This window comes from Emys orbicularis, chromosome 4 (genome assembly GCF_028017835.1).
Source record: "Emys orbicularis isolate rEmyOrb1 chromosome 4, rEmyOrb1.hap1, whole genome shotgun sequence".
Lineage (NCBI taxonomy): Eukaryota > Metazoa > Chordata > Testudines > Emydidae > Emys > Emys orbicularis.
In genome coordinates, this window is record NC_088686.1 from 67,025,195 (window position 1) to 67,052,357 (window position 27,163).

The 27,163-nt window shown below is 45.6% G+C and overlaps 1 protein-coding gene across 1 annotated transcript in view; it reads left to right on the top strand.

Moving 5' to 3' along the window:
* Nucleotides 1-27,163, top strand: part of ZFYVE1 (zinc finger FYVE-type containing 1) — a 32,717-nt gene continuing 5,554 nt past the window's right edge. The window contains exons 1-10 of the mRNA XM_065404403.1: nucleotides 1-84; nucleotides 1,291-1,370; nucleotides 1,595-2,214; nucleotides 16,481-16,985; nucleotides 19,122-19,336; nucleotides 23,125-23,231; nucleotides 24,602-24,710; nucleotides 25,382-25,479; nucleotides 25,591-25,708; nucleotides 26,506-26,676. Of these exons, the coding sequence (XP_065260475.1) occupies nucleotides 1,720-2,214; nucleotides 16,481-16,985; nucleotides 19,122-19,336; nucleotides 23,125-23,231; nucleotides 24,602-24,710; nucleotides 25,382-25,479; nucleotides 25,591-25,708; nucleotides 26,506-26,676 (1,818 nt within the window). The 5' untranslated portion in view covers nucleotides 1-84; nucleotides 1,291-1,370; nucleotides 1,595-1,719. The remainder of the gene's footprint in view (nucleotides 85-1,290; nucleotides 1,371-1,594; nucleotides 2,215-16,480; nucleotides 16,986-19,121; nucleotides 19,337-23,124; nucleotides 23,232-24,601; nucleotides 24,711-25,381; nucleotides 25,480-25,590; nucleotides 25,709-26,505; nucleotides 26,677-27,163) is intronic.

Genomic DNA, 27,163 nt, shown 5'->3' on the forward strand with positions numbered 1-27,163 from the left:
CACCTTCCTGTCTTCGCGGCGAGAAAATAAGCCTGAAGTTCCCTGCGATCAGCTGATCCCCTCTGACAACAAGGGGAGACGGAGGCGAGGAGCTAGGGAACTGGCATAGGCACCCCGCGGGGGCAATCAGCCTGCCTGGTGGGGCTGACACAGCCATCCCGGGGCTACACCTCAACGTGGTGGGGGAGCGGGGCAGGGCAGACTCCCCCCAGGCTGCTGAGAGGAGGAGGAGGAGGAGGAAGAGGCGGCTGGGACCTGACTCAGTCACTAAGTACTGGAGGGAGGAAGAGGAGGAGGAAGGTGCCCGCTGTTTTGTAAACAATAGACTGGGTCGTGGAGTCCCTTTTGGGGGGGCCTTCTTTGTTCCTAGGCACAGTATATCCCATCCCCCTCTCAAACCCGCCTGCCCGATGATTGTGGTGTTGTTGTTGTTGTTGTTTAACAGGAGGAATTGCTCCTTTTTAAAAAACTGTTTAAAATGACAAAATTTTGTTTAGTCTGGTTTAAGGTAGGTAAATGGTGAAAGTATGAGCAGGCAAGCAGTCGATACTGCTGTTATTTAGTAAATGTAGAATTGTTTAAAGAAATGTGAAGTGACTAAAGAAAACATTTGTTTTAGCTCCAGGCAGAGTCTATATTTGGAGTGATCAAGACACAAGTGTAAACAGTGTATAGGTGCCTCTCCCCCTGCCCTATCATTGATGATATTTTTAATAAGTTATTGCTTTAAACAAGCGTTTAAAACAACCAAGAAAAATTGTTGGTTGTTTTGATTTAAGGTAGGTGAAGGACCAGGCCACAAATATAATCAGTCAGCTTCAATTTTTAAAAAGTTGTTTGTTCATTTTTTTAAAATTTAAATGACAAGTTAGCTGACTTAGTCACGATAGGCTTTGTTTATGGGGTGGCAACGGTAAATAAGTGTGTTCAGACAAAGACTAGTTGATCTGCAATGTACATGTAGCAGTTATTTGTTTTAGTGGCCTTATTTTGGAAATACTGTGTGTGTGAGGGATACAAACAAACGTCAGTGGGGTTATAATAACTTAGATTTTGTATCCAGAATCACAGGGCTGAGCATACAAGGATAATTTCTTCTTTGGGAAAGCAGATCAGGAAAGTCCCTGGAGTGCTGTGAACTCTGAGGGAGGAGCCTAACTGTGGGGTGAGACTAGTGAATTTTCTAGGGATACAATGCTCTGCACTGTGCATTTCTAAGGTTATCTCATTTCTTCTTAAGGTTATATGTTACTAATTAAAATTAATCTTTTTTTCCTCCCTCGGCTCTAGGTGTTCCAGGGAAACATTTGAACCTGTCTATTGAAATACCCCAGTCTGATTTCTGTACATCACTGAAACTACAGCTTCAAGTTAAGTAGAAAACCCTGTGGGTCAGCAATTGAAACAACCAACCTTGTTTAAGATTAATTTAGAGAAAGAACACATCATCTGCACTTTACGTATCATTAAACCTTTTTTTGGGGGGGGGGGTGGAGGGAGGGAGAGATTCAGCGTTCAGGCTGGTACAAATCTTTACAGCAGCAGTCATTACATTGTTTATAAAGTTAAGAATCCAAAGTCTTTTTTTTTGCAGCTTTTTGTCCTTGTGAAGACAGATTCATTTTACAACTGAAAGCTCTTGAAAACCTGTATACATTTCCATTAAAAAAAAAAAAACCTGATCAGATAAATACAACTTCAAAAAAAAAAAAGCTGAAGATGAGTGCTCATGCTCAAACAGCAGAGAAGGGACTGAACACAGTACTCCTGTGTCAGGAAAGTTACGTTTGCAGTGGGACCGATGAAGCAGTTTTTGAGTGCGATGAATGTGGGACCCTGCAATGTCAGCGCTGTGAAGAAGAATTGCACAGGCAGGAAAGGCTGCGAAACCATGAACGGACCCGTATAAGACCTGGCCATGTCCCTTACTGTGACAACTGCAAGGGTGCCAATGGGAATACAATGCACAACAATGCCACAGGATCCAGGCAGAGGGCAGCAATGAGGTGCCAGATGTGCAAAATAAACCTATGCGTGGAGTGTCAGAAGAGGATGCACGCTGGGGGAAACAAAAGGAAACACCCAATTACTGTGTACCATAGTAGCAAACCCCAAGAGGAAGAGGAGGAAGGGATGGATGAGGAGACCAAGAGGAGGAGGATGACAGAAAAGGTTGCAAGTTTCCTCCTGGTGGATGAAACTGAAGAGATTCAGGTAAGAACTATTGTGTTTTTTTAACAGACAAGATATTTTAGTTTCTGCGTTAACCACACTTCTTAGTTCTGTTAGACTAAAGAATTCTTCAAGCGGAGTCTATGTAGTCAGATGCTTGAATCGTAAAACCGCACTAATGATGAAATTGGGATAATCTGCTCTTGGTGCTAAATTAGCATCCTCGGCCAAAGAGACATAGTGCTCAGGAATTTTCTTACGTCTAGCATGTGAAAATGATTATCATCCAAGAAGGAGACCATCTCCTGCCGAGGTAGTCAAAAGACTACACTGATAAGCCCTTTGCACAGCAGGAGTCTTCTCTGGGAGAGATCATGTGATCAGGGCCGGCTCCAGGGTTTTTGCCGCCCCAAGCAGCCTCAAAAAAAAAAAAAAAAAAGCGCGATCGCGATCTGCGGCACTTCGGCGGCAATTCAGCGGGAGGTCCTTCGCTCCAAGTTGGAGTGAGGGACCCGCCGCCGAATAGCTGGACGTGCCGCCCCCCTCCGGAGTGGCCGCCCCAAGCACCGGCTTGCTAAGCTGGTGCCTGGAGCCGGCCCTGCATGTGATAATGAGCAGAGCTGTGGGAACAACTGGGTGGACTAATGGAGAACAGATCAAGATAAGATCTCTCTGCACAGGGAACCCAGCTAACACAGATGATAAAGTGGTTTGTTTTGGATTTTATTTTTATTTTTTTGGGTGGGAGGGAGGGGAAGAGAAGATAGAAGTGACAATGTTCTATAAGAAAATCTAGACTTGTGGGTGCCATCCAGGCTTCGAGATACTGTGCTTAGGGTGTTATGGTCACAGGTATGATTTTAAAACTCCTACTGAACACAGTTGGGGTGAACTGATTGCCCATTCCTTTGGGCAAAGAATGTATGTAAAGACAGTAATATTACTCATCAGCTCAGAATGACCACTGCAGGAGAGCCTATTTTACCATCACCCTGATTAGTGTATAATAAATACCACTACCAGACATGAGGGGCAGCATCAGAGAAAGCACAAAGGTACTGTTTTGAAAATGTAACCAGTGGGTGGTGGAGGCTGGCATTAGAGGTGGGTGATGGACTGATCGGAGGTGGAAGTCAACATCATCTCTACCTATGTAAACAGGGTGGGGAAATACTCTGAAGGGCTTGAAAGTAGCTTATGTTTGATGCAATAGAGAAGTGAGAGCCAGTGGAAGCGTTCAAAGACAGGAGATGACCTAGACAGAGTGATGAGCTAGGAAAATGACCTATCCAGCAGCATTCAATATGGATAGGAGAGGGGCAAAACTGAGTTTGTCAAGGCTAAAGAAAAGGATGTTGCAGTAAGAGACATGAGATGAGAGTTTTAGTTGTATGGAAGGCTACAAGAGGCCATATCTTTGAGATGATATGCAGAAAGAATCTGAAAGATTTAGATGTAGCTTGGATGTTAGGACTTAGAGAGAGGTCTGAGTCAAAGATCATTTCCAGGTTACAGGCCTGAGTGACAGGCAGGATGGTGGTGTTATCCACAGGGATCAAGAAAGGAGGTAGTCTCCCTTCCCCACAAGCCTTTCCCACTAAGCGCTCTCTTTTAGCCATGATGAGGTTGAGCTGACTGCTGGATATCCATGATGGCACGTAAGAGACAGGCTGAGATTTTATTTTGAACAGGTGCTCCCTGTAAACATCCTCAGAACTTGCTCATTATCCTCAAAACTCTCCTTTGCCATGAGGCCTACAAAAAAATTAGCAATGATTATGCTGCTGGTATGCTGAGTCCACTGCCTATCATGCTGACCAATCCTGTCTTATTGTTTCTTTTTACTTCCCTATCTGTATCCATCCGTTGTGTCTTGTCTTATACTTAGATTGTAAGCTCCTTTGGGCAGGGACCATCTTTTTATTCTGTGTTTATACAGCGGTTAGCACAATGGGGTTCTGGGCTGTGAGTACAGTTCCTAGGTGCTATGGTACTACAAATAATAGGTTAGCTTTGCTAAACTTTTAATCTTACCTCTTTTATAGTAGGCCTAAGAATCACAGAGAACTGATTTAATGGGTGGTTCTTACCACAGGGTAAGAATACAATCCTTTGGTGTAGTCTCACCATCAGTAGCAGGTGGGATAATATCAGTTTGTCCAAGGTATAATTATGTAGTGTACACCCTTAGGTAGAGTAAGCAGCCTCCTGGGCTCCAGCTGATCATGGAGATGGTTGATCATGTGCATTCTGCCTTCTATAGCATGAGGTGACTGACTTATGAACCTAGACCAGCAGTCATAAGAGACAGCTAGGCCTCTTGTTCTTAGTCAAAGTGGGGCAAGGAAAAAAGCTTTGTGGCTAGAGTTTCTTAACAAAGAGAGGAAGAAAGCTTCCTGCAGCAAGTTACAAGAGGCTAGGTTCCTGGAAGCCACAATGTTAAATGGAGAAAGGAGGGTCCATTTATTGTTGATTCTCTCAGCTGAAACTCCCACAGCAACCAACATCTCCCTCTCCAATTTAAGAGTTTTCCTTGCCTTGTTAACAGAGCAACCCTTTCCACCTCCTGAGTCCAGCCCCATGCTTGGGTTTCTCTGTAACCCCTGCAGTGAGACATCTTTTGTCAACCTGTTGCTCAAGGGTATGAAATTGAGCTTCTTCCTGCCAAACACTGCACAGGATATACATACTGCTCCATGGAAAGACTAAAGAAAGTGTAGATGCCCTGGATGACTGCTGAACATAGAAGATGGAAAGGAAACCACATCCTGTACTTGCCCCAAGGATGGCCCATTAAAGATGATCTGGTTGGTCATTTTATGCAACTGTTGGGTAATAGGTTGCTCTGCTGTTAGGGTCTAATGTTCCCTCTAATTTAAAAGTTACATGCACTCTTGATGGAAAGCTGCTTTAATAGTCCTGAAAATACTGGGGCTTCTCTTTATTACTTGCTGGCTTGAACCAGGTCAGAGTCCAGAGGTGAAAGGATAGAAAGACATGGAACACATTTTCCTAAAGAGGGAATCCTTAGCAATCAAAACAAACTAACAAAATGACTTCTGTCTTTGGAGAAGATCTCATCTCTGTGTTTTACTGCCTGCCTCTGTGTGCGGAGAAGCATTTGTGTAGCAAATGCTCCCAGTTTCTGTAACACCATCCCCCCCATCTGCTGGTGTGGGAATACTTTGATGACGCTGTCAGCCTGAGCCTTTTCCCCTGGACTGTACCTTGCTTTCCTGCAGCCTTAAGTTCCACAGTGGGGCCTTTGCCTCAGACTTTTAAAAGGAAGCAAAGTTGTGACACCAATCAGACACAGGGCTTGACAGAGGTTCCCAACTCTTAGGGATGGGGCGTCTTGTTTGCATGGTCTGAAACTGGGGCTTCCATGTCCCTGGCATCCGTTTCACCTGTTTTCCTTTCTCTCTCTCTCTCTTCCCCTCCTCATTTGGTTTAGGAAGCTTTTCTTTCCTATGTATCTTTGTGAATTTGTTTCCTCCCAGCTCTATGAATGTCTCCATTCTCAGTCCCTGTCATTCCCTCCCCAGCACTTCCTCATCTCTCTCCTACTCCTTTTCCAGTTCTCTCTCCCCCACTTGGTTGGCTTTCTGTTCTCCCAGTGCAAAGGATGGAAGCAACTGAAAAGTGTTGACAGATACAATGCTCCTACAAAGCAGCCCCTCCCTCTCCACCTCCCGGGTCTGTAAGCATTTTGGAGAACATTAGGATACTTTTTTCTTAGAAGTGTGAGAGGAGTCATACAAAACTCAGCAGAATACACAACCCTGCCAATGGTCCCCAGCCTGACTCCTGGCTGATTTGAAAAATAATCCTTGGAAAGCATTGTATCATCACTTTTCTCCCTATGGCTTGCTTGTTCTGCCTTCCCTCTGGGCAACTGGCTGCTTCTTGCCTGCAGTGAGTGCAGGTTCCCTTTCCTGCTTCTTGCCGCTCACCACTGCATGTGTGTGGTCACACTTCTGCCCTCTTGCTGAACTAGGCACAGCTCTGAAAAGCAGGCTGTAGGCTACTTAGCAGTTGCTTGTCCCTTAGTCCCAGGATGGTTTTTCAAAACCTAGCTAAACTAGGATTATTGGCAGATATGCTGATGCCTTCCCCATGCTTACCAAAGGGCTCTTTGTAGGGTTCCAGTGGGAGCAGAAGACAGGCAGACAGAGCAAGTAGAGGCTTGAAGAGAAACCATGGGAGGCAGAGTCTGGTAATCTCCTGATGCCTTTTCTCCTCTCATCCAATCTCCCTTGGCCTTTCCCACTGCTGTACTCCCCTGTTTCAGCAGGGGCCAGTCAGGGTATGTCTACACAGCAATGTAAACCTAGACCCCTTTGTGTCCACACAACAGTTGTGCTAACCTGGGGTCCCAGGACCCTGCAAGGCTGGAGAGTCTGAGCCTGTGTTAAGCTGGGATCTAAGGTCTGAGCCCCATTGCTTTCCTATGTGCACACAGCTCCGCTTTAATTCCGGTCACAGAAGTGCTCCAGATGTATCCCAGAGTTCCTTGGGGCAACTTCCTTATAGTTCCTATGTTGACAATCTGTGGTGCAGTCTCTTGCACTCTATTGCAAAAAGAAGCCACACATCCCTTTGCAAATGGCAGCAGCTCAGGTCAGCATTAGCCCAATGTCTGCTGAACACTGGTCTGGAAGTGCCTTATCAGAGCACCTGCAGGGTTTTCAGTGGACACTGCGAAAAGCTTCTTCTGATTGAAGAGAGCTGCTTTCTGGTCACAAGAGCACAGCCAGATTTTGGTGAGCACAGCCCGGGTGCCTCAGCGCATACAGCCCCATGGAGGGCCTGGGAGCAAGGGCCAGAGAGCGGAGGGGGGACTAAGTGGCTGCCCTGCAGGAAGAAGGAGCAGCAGAGCTCCTGGATCAGCACAACTCGGGGAGGATGACCCCCAACATCCTGGCTGCTCCTCTTCCCTGCAGGGTAGCCTCTTCGTCCCCACTCCACTCTCTGCCCCCGCCCCCACTCTCCCTGGGGCTGCGTGTGCAGAGGTGCCTGGGAAACATGCACTATCAGGGTGGCGAGTGGGAGTCAGCCCCAAAACCTCTCTGCAGCCTCCTCTTGCAGCTGCTCTGGCTCCCCCTCGCTGCTGAGCAGAGCTTGCCTGGAGCAGGGAGCAAAGCTGACAGGCGGGAGGTAGCTCCTGGCTGCCAGGATGTTGGGGGTCACCCTTCCCCAGCTTTGAGTCCAGGGCCGCCCGGGGGGAGGGGCAAGTGGGGCAATTTGCCCCCACGAGAATATAGTATTCAATAGTTTTGCAACTTTTTTTTATAGAAGGGACCCCCGAAATTGCTTTGCCCCAGGCCCCCTGAATCCTCTGGGTGGCCCTGTTTGAGTCAGGAGGTCTGCTGCTCTCCCTCCCTGCAGGGCAGCTGCTTGTTCCTCACTCCACTCTGTGGCTTTTGCTCCTGGGCCTTTCCTGCCCTCCCTGGGGCTGCGTGTGAAGGGGCATACGGGCACTGTGCACTGTGAGGGCGGTGAGTTGGAGCCAGGCCCACAGCTTCTGGGGTGCAGTGGGGGCAGGGATAAGGGATCCCGGGGGAGTGCTGGCGTACACTGTACCCCAAGCCCTGGGGATGCACTTCACTGCTCTGGAGCTGGCAGCGGCCAGGCTGAGGGGTGTGTGTGTGTTTTTCCTCTGAAACCTACATTTTATGTCAAACTTCAAAACAAACAGACAAAAATAAATAAAAAACAACCAACCAAAACCACCTTCATGGAACATCCCATTTTAAAAATTAAGAATTGCCAAGTTTCATTTGAATAGTCTGACAGCCCTGGAGCCTGATGGCCTAATTATCCTCAGAACAGGAGCATGTGGGCATTTTCCTGCCAATGTGACTCAGCCTAGAGGTGAAGAGCCCAATTCTCATATTAGATAGTAATTCATTCTACTGACAGCTACGAGAGAGCTAATTATGCAATTTATGAGCTCCTTATGGACATCTGTGTCCCATCAATTGCACCCATCACGGTTAGGAAACAAGGTGGGCAGTAGTGTTTTCCCACAGTGCAACACATTTGTAAGGCTAGAGTGTCGTCAGGGGAAGGGGTGTGCAAGATGCTCTGGGATAGGGTTACTTTGACTCAGGTCTGTGCACTGCAGTGTGGATGCCAGAGCCCTAAATTTTAGTATGGGTCAGAAAATCCTTACCCTAGGGTTAAAATGCAGTGTAGATACTCAAGCCTAGGGTTCCCTGACATGGGTCAGCTGACATGAGTTCCACTAACCCTAGGCTTACATTGCTGTGTAGACGACCCTCAGAGGCAGCCCTTGGAGCTCAGTACCTCCCATTGCTTTTTCCTCACTGGTAATGTTGGTTGAGTAGCTTGGTGGTCATGTGAAACTGGAACTGTCATATTCCTCCTAGTGAGGTCTTGACTCCTTGCCTCCCTTCCCGCCCAATTATATTTCACACTTTCCCATTGCGCTAGTGGGGGACTAGATTAAGAGAGAGTTTATGTAGAAAATATTCTTTAAATATAACCCCATCAAAGGCCCCTGCATAAGATGCTTCTGCATCACAAGGAAGTTAAACTTTGTTAGTACGGAGGGAGTGTTGTCTAGTAGTTAGAAAAGATGTCTAGGAGTCAGGACCGCTGGATGCTGTTCTTGGCTGTTACTGACTTACTGTTCATTGGGCAAGTCACTTCACTTGCCTGGGCCTCCCTGTCGCTATTTGCAGGGCCGGCTCCAGGCACCAGACGAGAAAGCACGTGCCTGGGGCGGCACATTGTAAGGGGCGGCATTCCGGCCAATCTTGGGGCAGCACATTACGGCCGCCCTGCCGTGGTTCTTTTTTTTTTGCTTTGGCAGCCCCCCCGGACACCCAGCCGGCTCCCCGCGCTCTGCTCCCAGCCCAGCCCTGCAGGGGCACGGACCCCGGCCCGGGGGGGCAGGAACTAGCAATCCCCGCCGCTCACCATGCCTCCGGGCTCCCTGGGACGTGCCACCTTCACTGGCCTCCGCTCCCGCGCCGCTCTGAGCCCGGCCCTGCCGAGCTGCCTTTAAAGGAGAGGCTGAGCCAGCACCTCCTGCAGCCCCTGGGGGCTCCGCCTGCCCGGCCAGGAGAGACACCCCAAGGCCGGAGGGGGGAACCCCCCGTGCCCGGCTGTGAGTGGGCTGCAGTACCTGGCTGCCCACGGGCGGAGGGAGCGGGCGGGCGCCGCCCTTCACCCCCCTGCGAGCCGCCTTGGCCGCCCTCCACGCGCTCCCTGCGGCTGCCGTTTTTGTTTGTTTGTTTGTTTGTTTTGCTTCGGCAGTCCGGCCGCCCCCCCCCCCTTCTTTTTTTTTTGGCTTGGGGTGGCAAAAAAGCTAGAGCCGGCCCTGGCTATTTGTAAAATTAGGGTGATAACACCTGCTTTCCTCACAGCACATTGGGAGGCCAAATTAATGTCTGAGAAGGACTCTGAATACTATGAGTACAAAGTATTATTAGCATTCCTGTTCCATTCTTGTTAGCTGTTCTAAAAAATAAATAAACAGGTTGGAGTCCTCACAGAGCAGAGGAAGTGTTCATTGTTCTCAGATTAGCACAAAAGTAAAAAAGAGTACTCCACCTAGGGGATCAGTTACCAGGCTATCTACCTTGCTTTCAGAAGTTGTTAGAAAGCTCGTTAGCTGTTTCGTACCACCCAGCTGCCCCTCATGGATGTAGCCTCCCTGGTAATTGCTCGGTTCCCAATCACTATCTTGTCTCAGGGCTGTGGCAGGGTAATGGGGCCTCTTTACAGTTTTTTCCCCACAATATGCCTGGTCTGCCTCATGACCTTTGAAATTGGAGTTCACAGTCTCCATTGCTTGCCCAAAATTTGTAAAAAAGGTTTTATCACTCCTACCTTCTTGCCTTTCACAGGCAAGAGCCCAACAGTCCCATGTTCCAGGCGTGGACAACTTGTACTTTTCAATAATAATGTTATGTTATTATTTAATGCCCAGATGTGCCAATCAGGATCACATTGTGCTAGGAGCTGTACAAACACACATGAAGATACTGCCTCCTCCCTGAAGAATTTTCATTCTAAGAATAAAGATAGCCCTGATTTTCTCCCTACTGTGGCCCCTTTACACCATTCCATAGGCAAAAAGAGGGTACAGTGGCCTCCCCTTAGGGAATACCCTCAGTGTAAAGTGGCTTCCCTGGTGGAACAGTTCTATGCAACTCCTTGCAGCCCCCAACACAAGGGGAGAGTTAATGGTGGGAAGGGGCATGGCTGGAGTGAGCTGTGCTCTGACTATTCTGGGCTGACAGTGGCCCATAGGCAGCTGTGGGGGCCACATATAGAATTCTAGAGGCACAAAGTTGATTTAAAGCCTCTTTTGTTCCCTTCCCTCCCCACTGCCTGGGCTGTCTCTCAGAATTAGGGCCTATGATGGTATAAGGTCTTGTTCCTGCAAATATTTATGCCCATGGTTACCTATCTTTATTAGTCCTATTGAACTCTATGAGACTACTCAGGGTACTATAAAATTAAACATGTGCAGGATCAGGGTCTAATTCACTATGAAAAAATAGATTTTAATTATAAGTAAGGAATACTTGATGTTCTAAATTAACTACTTTTGGAAAGACTTTTCACACACAAAAAATCTCATGACAAGAAAGAAAAAATATTAGATAAACTGAGTAGGAAACCAAATCTACAGATTACCTTTTAGACTAAACGCTCCGCTTTGATCCTTCTGGCCCACTTTCACACTGCCTGCTCAGAATGGAATATCTAGTCTCTGAGGCATTTGAAAGCTGGAAAGGAGTGATAGAAACAGGGTTGAATTAAGGCAATCTGCGTCCCTAGGCGCACCATAATGCAGAGCCCCACTATGGCCCCATCCGCATTCCATGGTCCTGCATCCCACTTGGAGTGGCATGGCAGAGGGAGGGCTCCCTCCCCTCGTAGAGAGTCCCTTTCCCCTGGAGTGACAGCAGGGACTTTCCCCTGCTCCCCTCCCCTGGGGGGCAGCAAGGACACCAACAGGAGTCCCCTCTGGAGGTGTAGGAGCAGCAGCGTGAGGCTCCCCAGTAACTATCTCAGCAGCGGAGGTGTATTGGGGTTGGTGGGTGGGTCTACTGCGCTTTTCTCATGGCACAGTTTCCTCCGTGGGGTGGTGCTGGTGGGGCTCCCCAAAGCACTGAGATGCATGGAGTAGTTCACACCTCTCAGAGCCATTCTCTCAGTTTGCAGAACCAGACAGATATTGTTCCATCTGTTCTGCTCAGCTCATATTTTCAGACTTCAATTCACAACCATATGGCCTAGATTTTGGTTTTTTTCCCAACGAAAGCTGAGATTCTGATTTCATTGCCTGATTCCAGGAGCTGGCATTTTAGGCCTGGGTCTGTAGTGCCTCGGCCTTAATCCAGCCCTGGATGGAGCCCCGTAGTTTGAATAATTTAAAACTGAACTGGCCAAAATATTAGTATCATAGGGAGCCATGCTGCCTTGGGAGAGATGGACTGGGTCTCTTTGATTTCCAACTTCTATGATTTAAATGCTAACCCTGTCTGAGATTCGCTGCCTAAAAATGCCTGATTTCTGCATTTCAGAAGTTCAGTGCTGTCTGTTATGGAGGCACTGGGTGAGACCACACAGTTAAAATTGCAACTGCTATTCCATTATAAAGCTTAATTTGACTCTTTCCCACTCTGTCTTTAGTTGAAAGAGCCATTGGTCTGAATTTATGTAGGTATTACAAGTTTTAAAAATGATTTTTAGAAGTGTAGAAATAGAATGGTTTGTATTGCATAACTTAAAAACAAACAAACAATGATTTTCAGAATGAAAAGTCCTTTTGGGATTCATTTATTTTTGCTTTTTTTGTCTAGACAGTGGTTTATTGCAGATGTTTGAAAATTGATATATATGACACACATTTGAACACACTGCCAGGAATCTTGTCATTTATTTTTCCATTGATTTCTGTTTTTTTTTTTTAAATATACACTGCGGTTGTATGTTGGGGGATGCTGTGGTATATTGGTTGTCAAATGAGTCTGTTGAATGATACATTTGATGATTTGTACGTTTGGCATCTAAAACTATAGATTGACAACACTTTTAAGTTTTAGTCACCAGACATGCTGTGCCAAAATGAACCCAGTCAAAGAGTAGGATTTTAAAATGCAATAACCAATACAATTCAAACCAATAGAATTCCAAACTTCAGTTCAAGACTATCTATACGACACTACCTGAATATCATATGAAGCATTGTTGAGTTTGTGAATTGTGTATGGTTTATGAAGAGGCAGGCTTTGTATAACCTTTGCATGAATTAAGACATAAAAGGTCTTATGCACAGTTCTGAGAGGAAAACTGTGAAAAATGGATAAGATTAATTTAGACGTGGTAGTCGTTGTGAGTGTTTTACCTGTGGGTCAGAGTTAAGGTTGTTTGGGTGCCAGTCATAGAGAATGTTTTCATTTTATGTTTTATTTTTTTAACATGAACTTTAACATATATTGTTAATGAATGAGATCAGTGTCAAGAAATTCATGGTCAGGAGGTTCATCTTAGGAGTCTTGGGCTATCTTTTTACCTTCTCCCTGATCCCGTCAGTTCATATGGCCCATAAATCTCTGGAAAGATATGTGTTGACTTCAGTGGGCTTTGGATCAGACCCTTTATTGGGTAAAGTTCAAAACAATGTACTTAGCTTCCAGACAAGTTAACATCCAAGTTTTTTGACAATCTGTGTTTCATGTCCTCAGGATGATCAAGAGAAGTTATGTTAACAGTTCTCTTTGCTTTTATTATTGCTCAAGTCTCATGTTATTAGATTAGGTGTTATAAATTTCTAAGTATATAATTCCCTCTACAAGTGAGCCAAACATGAACCACATTAGCACTGTGGATCTTTGTCCCAGTCTAGTGGCTGATCCACACGGAAGGATAAGAGTCTACAGCTCCAATCAGCTACAAAAGTGATCCCTTTAACTATAGTGGTAGAGTTTCATGCTTTCAGTGCTGAAGGTTCCACATTCAAACCCACTAACAACCCACTCAGGGGATGTCATCAAAGTGCACATTAGAGAGGTGCTTTTATGTAAGTATATGACAATTATTAACACAAATGCAAATATCATATATACCCATATAGAAAATAAGAATAAACATGGTTATAACCTGTGATATGGGGAATAAGATAAGATCTCTTTTTATTAGAGGTAGAAGAGTGTGTTTATCAGTTATGATCTCTAAGTATAATAAAGCTGTAAATGAATCTCCAATGTTAGAAATGGCAAAAGGGAAGAAAGAGGAATATGGGCAGGGAGACTAGGGGCTAAGGAAAAGGACAGTCTTTTTAGATAGTGCAGTTCTTTCTCTGAAATCAGATGTTGCAGTGTCATTTATGGGTGTGGTTTTGTCCCCCCCGCCCCAGTGTCCACTGATATTGTCATTTTAGAGGGGTGGTGTTAGGCAGCATGAGAAATTTCCACAGCTGTGTTTGGGTTAGATGGGCTGCCACCACCCAGGCCTTGGCATCAACACCAGGAGACGCTGTTGCAAACCCTGGCAGAACTGTGCCTCTTTAGGACCTCCACCCACCCCCCAAAAAAGAGGGGGCAAGCAAGCATTTGAGTTCTAGATCTTCATTGCTTTCAGTTGGGATGAAGCTTAACAATTGTCATTGGCTGGTGTAAATGGACCAAATCTGGGAGGGGAAATTGGTAAGCCAGTTGCTGTGGCTGGATTTCACACAGTTGTATTCTCTAGGGATGCCCAAGTGTATTCAGTGGATTGGAAAGAGGTGAAACAGTTCACTGTTCAGGTCACTGTCATGGTGTAATTTTAGAAGAGAGCGTGCTGAACACGAACATTGGAGCTATGCAGATTCATATCCCACTAATGCCCCTGCCCAGTGCTTAATTTGTAATGAAAGAGGTGCCGGGGCTCACTGCCTCTGCCCAGTGAGGGCCTGGTCCAGGATCAGGCCGCTAATGAATTGCAAACCCGTTGCTGGGAATTCTGTGTGGAGCTGGCCTCTGACTCTCTAGTGCCTTCATTCTGCCAACATTGCTGATACTCCCCTACCCAGACATCTCACACCAGACACCTTGACCACATGTAACCAAAGCCACTGAAATATCCCCACTTGGTTGCCCAGCCAATAGTTAAGCAATTATTTTAACAAAGCTTTCAGAGTAGCAGCCGTGTTAGTCTGTATCCGCAAAAAGAACAGGAGTACTTGTGGCACCTTAGAGACTAACAAATTTATTAGAGCATAAGCTTTCGTGGACTACAGCCCACTTCTTCGGATGCATTTATATATATATGCATCCGAAGAAGTGGGCTGTAGTCCACGAAAGCTTATGCTCTAATAAATTTGTTAGTCTCTAAGGTGCCACAAGTACTCCTGTTCTTTTAACAAAGCTGTTGCCCATCTGGCCTCCAGGGAGTGCCGAGGCCGTAATAGTTGGGCACTATGGCTAATGCTGGCTTCTGGGGCACAGGGAGGAAGGGGTTAAGAACAGATTATTTTTTCTTTAAAGACTGGCATCCTCGGAAAAGGGCTGGAGTAGGAAACATAGCAGATGTTTTTAAAGGGCGAGGCTTCTGCATCGAGCCTTACATAGGCAATTGTCTTAATCAGTCACAATATACTTGAGCATCTGAAGCTGTCCCTTAAACACACAGCTGTCAAAAACAGGCACACTCCTGCCCCCAGCTAAAACCTGGGTGTGCCTTTGTCCTTCTCACTCTGTCCCTGGAAAGCCTGATAACTCCATGTAAAGGGCAGACGAGAAGGAGAGGTGCTTCTGGATGGTTTCCTTCTTTCTCTCATGTTGTGAGGCTGCCTGTAACTACCCTGGACCCATACTCTATAATTTCTCCTTCTGAATGCTGCTCCAAGCCTTTCTCTGGAACACAGACTCTCTTTATTTTAATGTACAGTCTACATCTTGCTCACAGATTTCACCATAGCAGGGTGGGGCTTAAGAACCTGAATCAGTGATCTAAGAATAAACCTATTCAAAGAATCCATTGACTGCCTCCTGACCTCTGTGGATCTTGTGTTCCGAGATGTTCCAACCATACTAACCTGCAGGGGAGGGGAGTTTTGGGACACACTTGTGAGAGGAGTAGCATATGGGAAGAAATCTTTTCTATTCCTTTTCCTGGGAGATGGAAGATTCTCTGCACCTTGAAGTCTTTAAACCATGATTTGGGGACTTCAGTGGCTCAGACACAGGTTTTGATACAGAAGTGGGTGGGTGAGATTCTGTAGCCTGCGTTGTGCAGGAGGTCAGACTAGATGATCATAATTGTCCCTTCTGACCTTAAAGTCTATGAGTCTATGACCCAGGCCTCCAGAAATTACTGGCCAGTAGAAGGGAAATCAGTGCCCTTTGCTATTGTAGGGAACTCCATGGGAGGAGTCAAGGGGGGGAATGAACTGAATTTAATCCCTCTCAGTAAGTGTTTTTATTTTGCTCTTCTTGTGACACAAATTGTCTTGAGCAAACACCTATTGAAGGAAGGATGCCGTGTCCCCATGTGGACACACATGGCAAACTACAATAACCAGACCTTGAGCAGGACAAAAACTTTGAACTCTAAAGCACTGTTATTCTGCAATTGAAATTAGGATTTCAGGTGAGCCTGCCTTGTCTATCTGATCATCTCTTTTATCTGAGCCCCGTTGCTGTGCTATCTGAACAGAAATGTCTCACAATCTGCCATTAAATTTATGACAAGTCTCACTTATCCCAAGTAAAAGCCCCGGAAATCAGATGTATTGAAGGCCAGGTGCTGTGGTTTTTGTTTTGTTTTGTTTTTTAAACTGTTGTGGTTTAAAAAAAAAAGGCCCAATCAAGTATATTACAAGGTGGAATATCAGGTCTGTCTTACAGTTTTGAAAAACCTGCTTTAAAAATTGCTTTAATTCACTTCAGAAGTCTGGATCTAAATCTGTCTTTTTTTTTTTTTTTTCTACTCATCCCATAAGATGTATTGCTCTGGGAGGGTGAGGGGGGGAACTGGCTTGGAGAATTGGTGATAGGATATGGAGGAGCTGTCATTTGGCCACTGATGATGAAGGGCAAGAGCACCTACATGACTTAGAAGCCTGGGTCCCATTAAAAGTCAATGGGACTTAAGCTCCTACAACACTTCGATGTTTTTGAAAATTTTGCCTGGGACTCCTATATGTTTGTAAGGTTTATAAAGGACCTAAATGGAAATTGCTCATCCTCACGAACCCTGTGAGCCCTGAAGCCAGCTCTGCTTTTAGTGTTGTCTTTTCTAGTTTCCCATCTATAATGTTGTAATTTTCTTATTTTGGAAGGTGATGAATGAAGAAGACTTTATTAAGAAACTGGACTGCAAGCCTGACCAACATCTGAAGGTGGTGTCCATCTTTGGGAACACTGGGGATGGCAAGTCACACACCCTTAACCACACTTTCTTCTATGGTCGTGAGGTCTTTAAGACATCTCCAGCCCAAGAATCCTGCACAGTCGGTGTATGGGCAGGCTATGACCCTGTCCACAAAGTGGTGGTGATTGACACAGAAGGTCTGCTTGGGGCCACAGTGAACGTGAGCCAAAGAACGCGGCTGCTTCTTAAGGTCCTGGCCATCTCTGACCTTGTTATCTACCGTACGCATGCTGACAGACTCCACAATGACCTCTTCAAATTCCTTGGGGATGCTTCAGAGGCCTACCTGAAACATTTCACTAAGGAGCTGAAGGCAACCACAGCCCGCTGTGGCTTGGATGTTCCCTTGTCCACTCTGGGTCCTGCAGTCATTATCTTCCATGAGACTGTGCACACCAAGCTACTGGGCTCCGGTGAGTAGAGAGAAAGAAACAGTGATTCAAAATATAGCTAAATGTTATCTGTTAATTGGACTGCCATGTGGAAGATCTGGGTGAGAGTCTGGTCTTGCTCATGTTTCAGAATGGCAGAGGGTCTGCAGAGGCAGCATGCTATGCTCTGATGGTGGAGTGAGAGATTTATGTCACAGGGTAGCAACCCAGTTAGCCAGTTAATGATCAACACTGATTAGTCCTGAAGGGAATCTCCTGTGATCCTCCTCAACATAGGACAGTGACTGTGGCATTGGCCCAGGAGGATGGGTAGTAGAGTGAGGGCAAGTGAAAGTGGGGGACCCTAACATTATGATAGGGATGTAGAGGACCCTGTCACAAAAATAAATGAAAACAGATCATACTTACAGAACTAAATGGGTAAGAAGTATGAAATGGACTTGTTTATAAACCTGCACCCTTCCCTGGGCACTGGGATTTCTGGGGATTGGTAGCATTCCTAGGCAGGCATGACTTCTAGGAAACACAGACTGAGTGTGTGGTCGCCAGTGGCTGGTGGGTTGTCCTGCTTTTTCCTAAAAATATCGCTAAAAATATGCAATATTGCCAGTAGGTTTTCCTTCAATGCCTTACAGGGTGCCAGCACCACTATGTTTTCATTTCTCACCACTGTCTATTTCCTTCTTCAGCATTTTAACTTGGTTCATTGCATGCCAGACTAAGCATATTTAAGTCATATGGCTTGTTTACACATCTATGGGTGAAATCCTAGCTCCATTGAAGTCAGTGGGCGTTTTGTGATTGACTTCACAGGGACCAGGAGTTCACCTACTCTTTCAAAGTGTACACTAAACCCTGTTTTGGCTTTGCCCACCCCTACCATGCTCTAATATTTTGAGGGGAGCCTTGGTCAGTGCACCTGGCTACATCAGTGCAGACATGGTTTAGCTTCCTTCTGTTTGTGTGCATCCAGAAGTGCCCTGCTGTGCAAGACCACAGCAACTCCCTGCAGGCTCACAATATTGTTGCTGGCTTCTTCAGGCTGGGTGTTTGCTGACCACAAGGCGCTAAGCAAATAGAAAAACCAAGGAACTCAGCCCAGCATCTCCCTATGGTTATTTTTCAGAATGTATTTTTAAGCAACAAAGTGGCTATATAAAAATGGCATCACCTTCTCACCTTGGTAGGTAAATGTAGAACAAATAAGGAAGCAGGATTTCACACAGCATGTAGTTAGCTGCTGGAATTTGCTGCCTCAGGAGGTCAGAGTCAAATGCTGTAGCTGGTTAATTTTATGACCAATAATGACAGTTGTAGTTATATGCACAAAGGCAGGGTAATAAAAACATATACTTCAGAGCATCGGCTGATCTCTGTGGAAGCCAGAAGGGAATCCACCCCCCTAACACACACCATATGCAGCAACACACAGTTGTCCAGCTTGAGGGACAGTGTTGGGATGTGTGGTTTGTTTTTGTTTTTTAAAAAGGGGTGGGGATTTGCCTTCCTGTGAAGCATACACCATATTCCATTGCCGGAAGCATGTTCTAGGAGTTGGTAGACTGTTGGTCTGACCTGAAATTGCTAATTCTGTGTTGCTGGGTTTTCTGGGGGAGCGTAGACCTAGACTCTCCCTTTCTTGCCATATGGTTTGCATGTAGAATGAACATATAAGGAATGGTGGGAATGAAGGCACTAACGCTAAACCTTTCACGGTGTGGCCTAGTGGCCCGGAGCCAGGAACTGCTGAGTTCTAACACACTTTAACATAAAGTTTGTTTATTTAATGTCAAATATTCCAAATTGGCCTCTAATTTTTGGTGCCCAGTTTTAGGACCAGTAAGCCCAGATTTTCAGAGATGCTGACCACCCACATTTCCCATTGATTTCAGTTTTAGCTGTGCTCAGCATCTCTCAACTTCGGTTGTAGGGGGCTAACACTGTATCCAAAACAGAGGCGACTTTTGAAAATGTTTCATTCTGCCCATGTGTCAAATGGGGAATACTTGTTTATCTGCATCACAGAAGGGTGGTGAGGAGTAGTTAGGAATATGAGTATAGCACTTTGCATTGTTAAAGCACTGCCTGATTGTTAAATAGTATTATGCTAATCCAACAGTTGCTAATACACCTGTTACTGCTTTTGAATGGGTTTAGATCACCCCTCTGAGGCGCCTGAAAAACTCATCCAGGATCGGTTCCGGAAACTGAGCCGCTTCCCCGAAGCCTTCAGCTCAATCCACTACAAGGGAACGAGGACTTACAATCCCCCCACAGACTTCTCGGGACTTAGGATAGCTGTGGAGTCCCAGCTGAAGAACAATACCACCCGTTCCCCACGACAACCTGGGGTTATCTTCAAAGCACTGAAAGTAAGTCATTTGCTGCAGTGTGGGGCTCACCAGCGGTTGGGGAAGAGGCTCCTGGGGTCCTTATTCATGTCTGTGGCACCATTTCCAAGTATCATGTACCCTAATAAAGTTCCACACAAAGCTCTAATGCAGAATTGCAGATATCTGGAGAAAAGGCAAGTCTTCAGTGTATCTCATATAGACGGTTGAATGGGCTGGGTGGCTCTATGCTGTGGGAAGACAGCAGGACAGGGGGAAAATAAAGAAGAACTTATGGAGACCCCCTGAAGAATCAGATGGAAAGGTTAAAGGAGAATCAGAAAAGCAAAATCTCAAACCCACACCTAGGAGGAAGCTGACTGGGGGAGGAAAGAGTGATAAACTTTATTGCAAGTGACAAACAGTTCATGGAGGATATTTATAAAGATGCTCATGGATCTGGCCAGGAGGAGGTTATCAATAACTTTCTTAAGAGCAGCATCAGTGCAGTGATAAGGGTAGAAACTGAGAAGAGATGACTAAGAGGGGATATGATAGAGGTCTATAAAATCATGAATGTTGTGGAGAAAGTGAATAAGGGAGTGGGTTTTTTTTTTATTCCTTCACATAACGTAAGAACCAGGGTCATCCTATGAAATTAATAGGCAGCAGGTTTAAAACAAACCAAAGGAAGTATTTCTTCACGCAACACACAGTCAACCTATGGAATTTGTTGCCAGGGAATGCTGTGAAGGCCAAAACTATAGCAGGGTTCAAAAAAGAAAAGTTCATGGAGGATAGGTCCATCAGTGGCTATTAGCCAAGATAATCAGGGATACAACCCCATGTTCTAGGTGTCCCTAGCCTCTGATTATCAGAAGCTGGGAGTGGACAACAGGGGGTGGATCACTCGCTGATTGCCTGTTCTGTTCATTCCCTCTGGAGCACCTGGCATTGACCACTGTCAGAAGACAGGATACTGAGCTAGATGGACCATTGATCTGACCCAGTTCCTAGGTTCTGATTGCAAGGGATCTGAGAGGTGAGGAAGTAAAGGCACTGGGTATAGACAGTATACTGAAGGAGCTGGGAGGCAAAGGGAAGGAGGGAGATGTGGCAGTAGCTGGAGAAGCAAGTGAGATCAAGGGAGGGATTGTTAGGATTAGAGATACAGTAGCATACTTGAGGGCTGATGGAAAGGAGCTGGAGGGGTGGAAGAGAGGCTGAATACCTCTCTAATATATCTATGTCCTTATCACCATAATACCAGTGGGCTTCCTAAGTATTTAAAAATAAGAATAACAATCACTCTCTCTCTGTAGGAGAAAGAGTATGATTATTTTCTATGTATATATGCTTGTGACTAACTTGGTTCTCCCTCAGAAAGTTGAAGAAAAGAGTTTTGCATCTGGTTCTGAAAATGGTTATTCCTCTGGCCACTATTATTTCCTGAGGGGAGTGAGTTCCATGGCCTGGCTCTGGCTTCTGTGAAAGTTCTGTCCCCTGCACTCATACGCTGCCTCCTGGTGGGCTTTTTCATTACTCCAGATTTTTAAGAGCAGGTTAGACAAACACCTGTCAGGGATGGTCTAGATAATACTTAGTCCTGCCCTGAGTGCAGGGGACTGGACTGGATGACCTCTCAAGGTCCCTTCCAGTCCTATGAGTCTATGATTCTAGCAGGCAGAGATTTAGGGACACCCAGAGCATGAGGTTGCATACCTGACCATCCTGGCTCATAGCCGTTGATGGACCTATCCTCCATGATCTTATAAAAAAAAAAAAAAAATTAAGCCCAGTTACACTTTTGGCCTTCATAACATCCCTTGAAAGACTTATTTTACCAAAGCAAATGGACAGATTAACAGTATGGCACTTGTCTTTTCCAAAATGCCTCACAAAATAAAATATTTGAGGAGCTTTAATTATTATAATATTATTATTTTACTTTGTGCATAGTCACTCAAGGGACCCTCAGGAATTGATTGCCTGGTAGAGATTGATACATACATAGAAGTCAAATTACATTGTATTAGAGAATGTGGTGACTCTTTAAAGTAGTAGCATGATATTTAGTTCATTTGTTCAGCTCTTCAGTATTATCGTGACGGGCTCTCCAGGAAAACCTTACATAGATAGAGTTGCCTATTAGAGGTGATGTTTAGTTCCGGCTTCGTGGTAAACAAAGCCTGTAAAAATGAAACTTTTAAAATAACATTATTCTGCCTCTTTAAAGTTAAATGTAGCTTTTTAAATACTTGATAATACAGGAAGCTCAGTGTTAGCAGCGGCAGGCACGTTATAAATGCCCAAGACAGACACGGTTGTACCAAAATGGTTGAAAATGGAGAGATCTATGTTGTTGCCAGGGTAACTGATCTCCAGGCAGTCACCTAGACATAGATTTGCAGCAAATGTTTTCCTCAGTTTCCCTACAAGAGAAAGTATTTTCTTGCCTTTCTTCTCTAGATAAAGATCTGACCCTTGGGACCAGTGAAGGTCAGGAACATAGCTCCACCGGGGCGGTACATAATTCTGAGTATCTAATAGGGAAGGGGTGTGGGCAGAGTCTGTTATTTTGCTTTGTTGGTTTTTTAGTGAAAGAAGAAAAGTGATTTCTTTTGAAGAGAAGAATATCAACCTCTTCACCATTCCCGCAGCATGTGTGCTGTGGTAGTTTATTTTTCTCAAGTATTTAAGGGCTATTGCCACATTTTGTTTATGGTGCTGCCAGTTCACATCTAGCCCACAACAGTAATCAAAAGGCACTTACAGTTGAGAGCCACTTAGTGGTTTGTGTAGAATGTATTTGGTCACAGTCCAGGGGCTAGTCTACACTGGCAACGCTGAAGTAGCATTTTAACGTGGCTTGTGTGGTTGCGGCGCAGTGCTGGGAGAGAGCTCTCCCAGCGCTCTAAAAAACCCATCTCCACGAGGGGCGTAGCTGCCAGCGCTGTCTACACTGGCGCTTTACAGCGCTGAAACTTGCTGCACTCAGGGGGGTGTTTTTTCACACCCCTGAGCGAGAAAGTTGCAGCGCTGTAAATTGCCAGTGTAGACAAATCCCAGGTCCCAGTGGAGACATGTCTCCATCACAGAAGCTACCATCACAACTGGCCCTAATTATCATGCTTGTTTGCAGTATGAGCTCAAAAGCCAAGGACCGAATGGACCATGGAGAGTGAGCTCCCTTTTCACCTCATATGTGGTCCCTGCAGAATAGGATTGAGGCACTTTGAGAAGGCCCCAGGAGGGAAACTTGCACTATTTCGCCATCACTAAAAATAAAGTTTTGCAGGATGTTAGCTATATGGTTCCCAATGGCCTTAATTAATGCTAGTTAATGTAAGTCACCTAGCTCAAACCTTGCATGGTTTGTTGAGTATGTAGGATCAAATGTTGTTTCCTTTGGTGTGGAATACAAAACCCTTTTTATCCAGCTATTTACTCTGTGCAACCTTCTTCTTCCAACCCCTTCTACCCTATCATGGAAGTTAGAGATGGAAAAAACCCTTGAGATCATCCATTCCATCTCCCTGCCACGTGCAAGATTGTTGATCTTGTTTGGACTGTATTAGAGGGAAGGCAGAGGGGATTATATTTTTCCTTTGTAGCTCATACCCGTATGGTTTCCTGGTCAGTGAGCCGTGATTTGTTAGCTACACAGCCCAGCTGGCCCTCTCCCAGAGAGGAACTCATGGAGTATCCATGAGAAGCCTCCCAGGATGTCCATGAGACGTGTACCTTTCCAGAAGGCTGTCACTGGCCTGGTGAATCAATATCCTTGTTGCTCTGAATTCCTCAGCAATTTCTCTCACTTGGTCTGACAGGCATTGAGCGACCGGTTCAGCGGTGAGATCCCTGATGACCAGATGGCTCACAGTTCCTTCTTTCCGGATGAGTATTTCACCTGCTCTACTGTATGCCTCAGCTGTGGGTAAGTAGGCAAGAAACACACCCTCATCCCTCTGGGAGACAGTACTGTCAAGATCTGTAGCATCAGAATGCATTGTCATAGTGAGGTCACAAGTACCCTGGAGAAGCATCATCAGCATAGTGGTGACATCAGTGTGGTAACTCCTTAGTCTGAATACAGAATTTGTATGTTTCCCCTGACACCAGAACCCATTTGAACTCCCTGAAAAGCAGTTTGATGTGTGTACTGTGGAGGCTGCTGTCTCTGTGTCCCAGCTAGACAATATGGTCTCTTTTTCATATAGCAGTAAGGCCCTACTTGAATTGCGGGACGAATGTCAAAAAATTGCGGCTGAGTTGCAGACAAGCCATGGAAAATTGAGGAAAAGTAATAATGGACATTATTATTTGCAGTAATAAAGTCCATTATTACTTTTCCCGTGATTTTCCACTGTCGGCCCTTGGGGCTGAGAGCGGCCGCCTGGGGCTCCCGCTGTCAAAATTGCAGTGGAAACCTAATATTGCGGAATCCGCAATATTGCAAGTTAAGTATCAGTGTAATCTCTTTTTGCCCACATCCCTTCCATGGTGTTCATAAGCATGTGGTCTCAGAACTTGCAAGTCCCTCAAAGGGCAGAGTGTGAAATGAGTGGTCTACTAGAATCCCTTGAAGTCAGAAATAATTGCCCTGTGAGACTTTCTGTTATATTCATTACATAAACATCACCAAAACATACATCCACCCAGCCTTGGACTGTGACCTGAAGCCACACCCATTGGGGCTGATGAGATTTTGCATACTGACCTGTCAGATGCATCAGAACTTGACTGCAAGTCCTGTCTAAGGAAAGCCCAGGTAGTGTGGGAAGTGGTGCTGGTAATCAGTAGGTGGCAGTCATCCTTCTGAGACTGTATTGAGCTGTATCAGCATGATGCTATGGAGGCTTGTGCTGCTGGAAGTCCTGTCTATCAAATAAGATGTAAAACTAGGTTCTCTGTCTTTTGTGGTCATTAAAGAGTCTCTAGAACTTCTTTGTAAGAGCTGGGATGTTAGTTCTCATGTCTTGGCCAAATTCTAAACTTGCTTAGTTCCATCTAGATTCCCTGTGAAGCTTCTGTTGGATACAGTATTCACTTCCTGTACTAAATTGCTGTATAATGTTGCTGTGACACCGCTGCTTACCCCACTCTGTGGTGGCTGCATTTCAATGGCCCATGAAGTCACTGTTGGATGTACAGCTTTTAAAGTGCTTTGGGATTAAAGGGACTATACAAACATAAAATATTGAATAAAACCTAGTTTTAGTTCTGGCAACTTAGCTGACCTTATACCAAGATCTGTCCTGTATCAGTGACTCTCTAGCCTGCTCACTGTTTGCTTCTGAACTCCAGGTGTGGCTGTAAGAACAGCATGAACCATGTGAAAGAAGGAGTTTCTCATGAAGCCAAGAGCCGCTGCAGATACTCCCACCAGTACGATAACAGAGTCTATACCTGCAAGGTAAACAGAACCCTAGGGACGGGGTCCAGTACATGGAGAGGGAGAAGAGGGGAACCCATGCCCTGGGAATGAGAAATGTTACTCTCATGTGCCTGTGGTCTTGCTCCTCTTTTCTGTTGAAGACTCGTGGGAACAGCCCTTTGGCCTTGACTTGGCAACAAGATTCCTGTCGATCTTTAACAGTTCTTGGGTAATGGTTCTGTTTGCCGGCAGCCCAGTCGCACTGCTTGCATTTTTCGCTGGCTGAATCACCGAGGGCTGCACTGCTGCCATTTCCCAGGACAGGTTAAACTCTAGATGTTCCTCTTCAGTCTCGGTACACTGAATGTATAAACCCCTGAATTGCTCTCCCTATCTCCTACCAGCCACCCCTAATGTTGATTTTTTTGGGGGGGTGTATGTAACTCAAAGGTCACATGGAGGAGCCTGGGGGTTACTTCACCCACAGCCATAATTTTATTGTTGTTTAGACAAATGACATCATTTGGGTTATAAAGGCACAAAAATTACATTATCAATGATGGGGTTCATCATGTGGCCCCTTTAGCAAACAATCTCCACAAACACACACCAGATAAGGCCTTTAAATCCACTTGTGACCAAACAATCACATGGGACTTGGAGTCTGGGATGCCAAAATATGTGATTCTAATCAAACACTCCTGTTCCAGGCCTGTTACGAGCGTGGGAAGGAGGTCAGTGTGGTGCCAAAAACATCTGCTTCCACTGATTCTCCTTGGATGGGCCTTGCCAAGTACGCCTGGTCAGGGTGAGTGCAGGAGCAGGCAGTCTTTCTGCTCTCCCTTTCCTTTCCTCTTCCAGCTCCTTTGGGCCTCCAGCCCCTTGCTAGGTAACCAGTTCTCCTTGTTCCTCATTGCAGGTATGTGATTGAGTGCCCCAACTGTGGAGTGGTGTACCGCAGCCGGCAGTACTGGTTCGGGAACCAAGATCCAGTGGACACAGTGGTGAGGACAGAAATCGAGCACGTCTGGCCAGGAGTAAGTCTTGTTGTTGGGGTGCTTTGGAGGTGTGGGTGGCTTCTTTTTTTTTTTTTTTTTTTTTTTTTTTTTTTTTTTTTGCATAATAGCAGAAAAAATGGACTGACTCTCGTTATGGCAGCTGCCCCTGCTGTTTGAAGTATGGAGCCCTTTCCAGGGTGGGCATCCTCATAGCAAGAGGCACCCAAGTTTTGCCCAAGTGGACATTTAAAACTGGATTGGACACATCACAATGTTGCAGTGGTCCCCAAGATATGAGCTAGAAAACCTAACAGGTCTTTCCCATCTCTGATTAATAAGTAAAATTACTCTACATTTGTATAGTGGGCTTTCATCCCAATATGCTCCTTAGACACATCCCCACTGAAATCCAGTCACTGCTGCACAGCATGCTGAACAACAGTGGGAGTAAGGGACAGATGAGCAAACCTCCTACTCTTACAGAAAGTGCCAAGGGATATTCAATATCCACATGAGACAGGAGTCAGGACAGGACCTTGTTTTTTAAGGTCCCACTGAAAGTCTTGCACACAGTAAATTGAACAGTACTCAACCTACCTTGGAAGGATGAAGAACTGGGTTGACTTTGTCAACATTTGGACTCCTGGTGTGAATGTTTGAACCATTAAGACATCCCCTCTCTCTAAAAAAGATGGGAGTGTGATTCTTCCAGGTGGTGTCCTCCATTTTAACAGCAGCAGTGGACGGGCATTTCCTCCAAGAAGCATCTACTTAGGAGAAGTAAACGTTTCCTTCTCTGTTTTTCCATTTTCATGTAAATCCCCATTGTGTTATAGACAGATGGATTTCTGAAAGACAACAACAATGCAGCTCAGCGCCTATTGGATGGGATGAATTTCATGGCACAGTCTGTGTCTGAGCTCAGCCTGGGACCCACAAAAGCTGTGACCTCTTGGCTGACGGACCAGATTGCCCCTGCCTACTGGAGACCCAACTCTCAAATCCTGGTATGTAGCAGCTGCCGTTCTTTCATGCAGTTGAGGGAACCTCCTCCCTTTGCTTAGCTGAACATAACCCTTCCTCCACACCTTCTCCAAAAATAAAATGACAGAGTAACCAGTTAAAAAAACATCTGATAGATTTCAGGTGCCTCGTCTCCTATGGATTGCAAACTGCAGCTCACCCACCTCCTGCAGCTCTTCAGAGCCAACGGCAGGGACCCCTGCTATTCACGTTCTTGGCTTGGCCTGAGAAAGATAATGTCAGATGCCTTCTTCCCTGGATGTGCAATTTGTCCCCTTATTATTCCACTGACCCTTCCCTGCTTCTTCAAGTTGGACCCATTCCCACCATCAGTACTGTTGATAAAAATGCTGGCTCCCACATGCTTGCTCTTGAGTATAAAGAATCAAAGTTGAAGTCCTGGCCTCCCATTTTTGCATTCCCACTTTTGCAAGTTTAACCAATTTGTACAAAATATGAAGCTGGAGATGA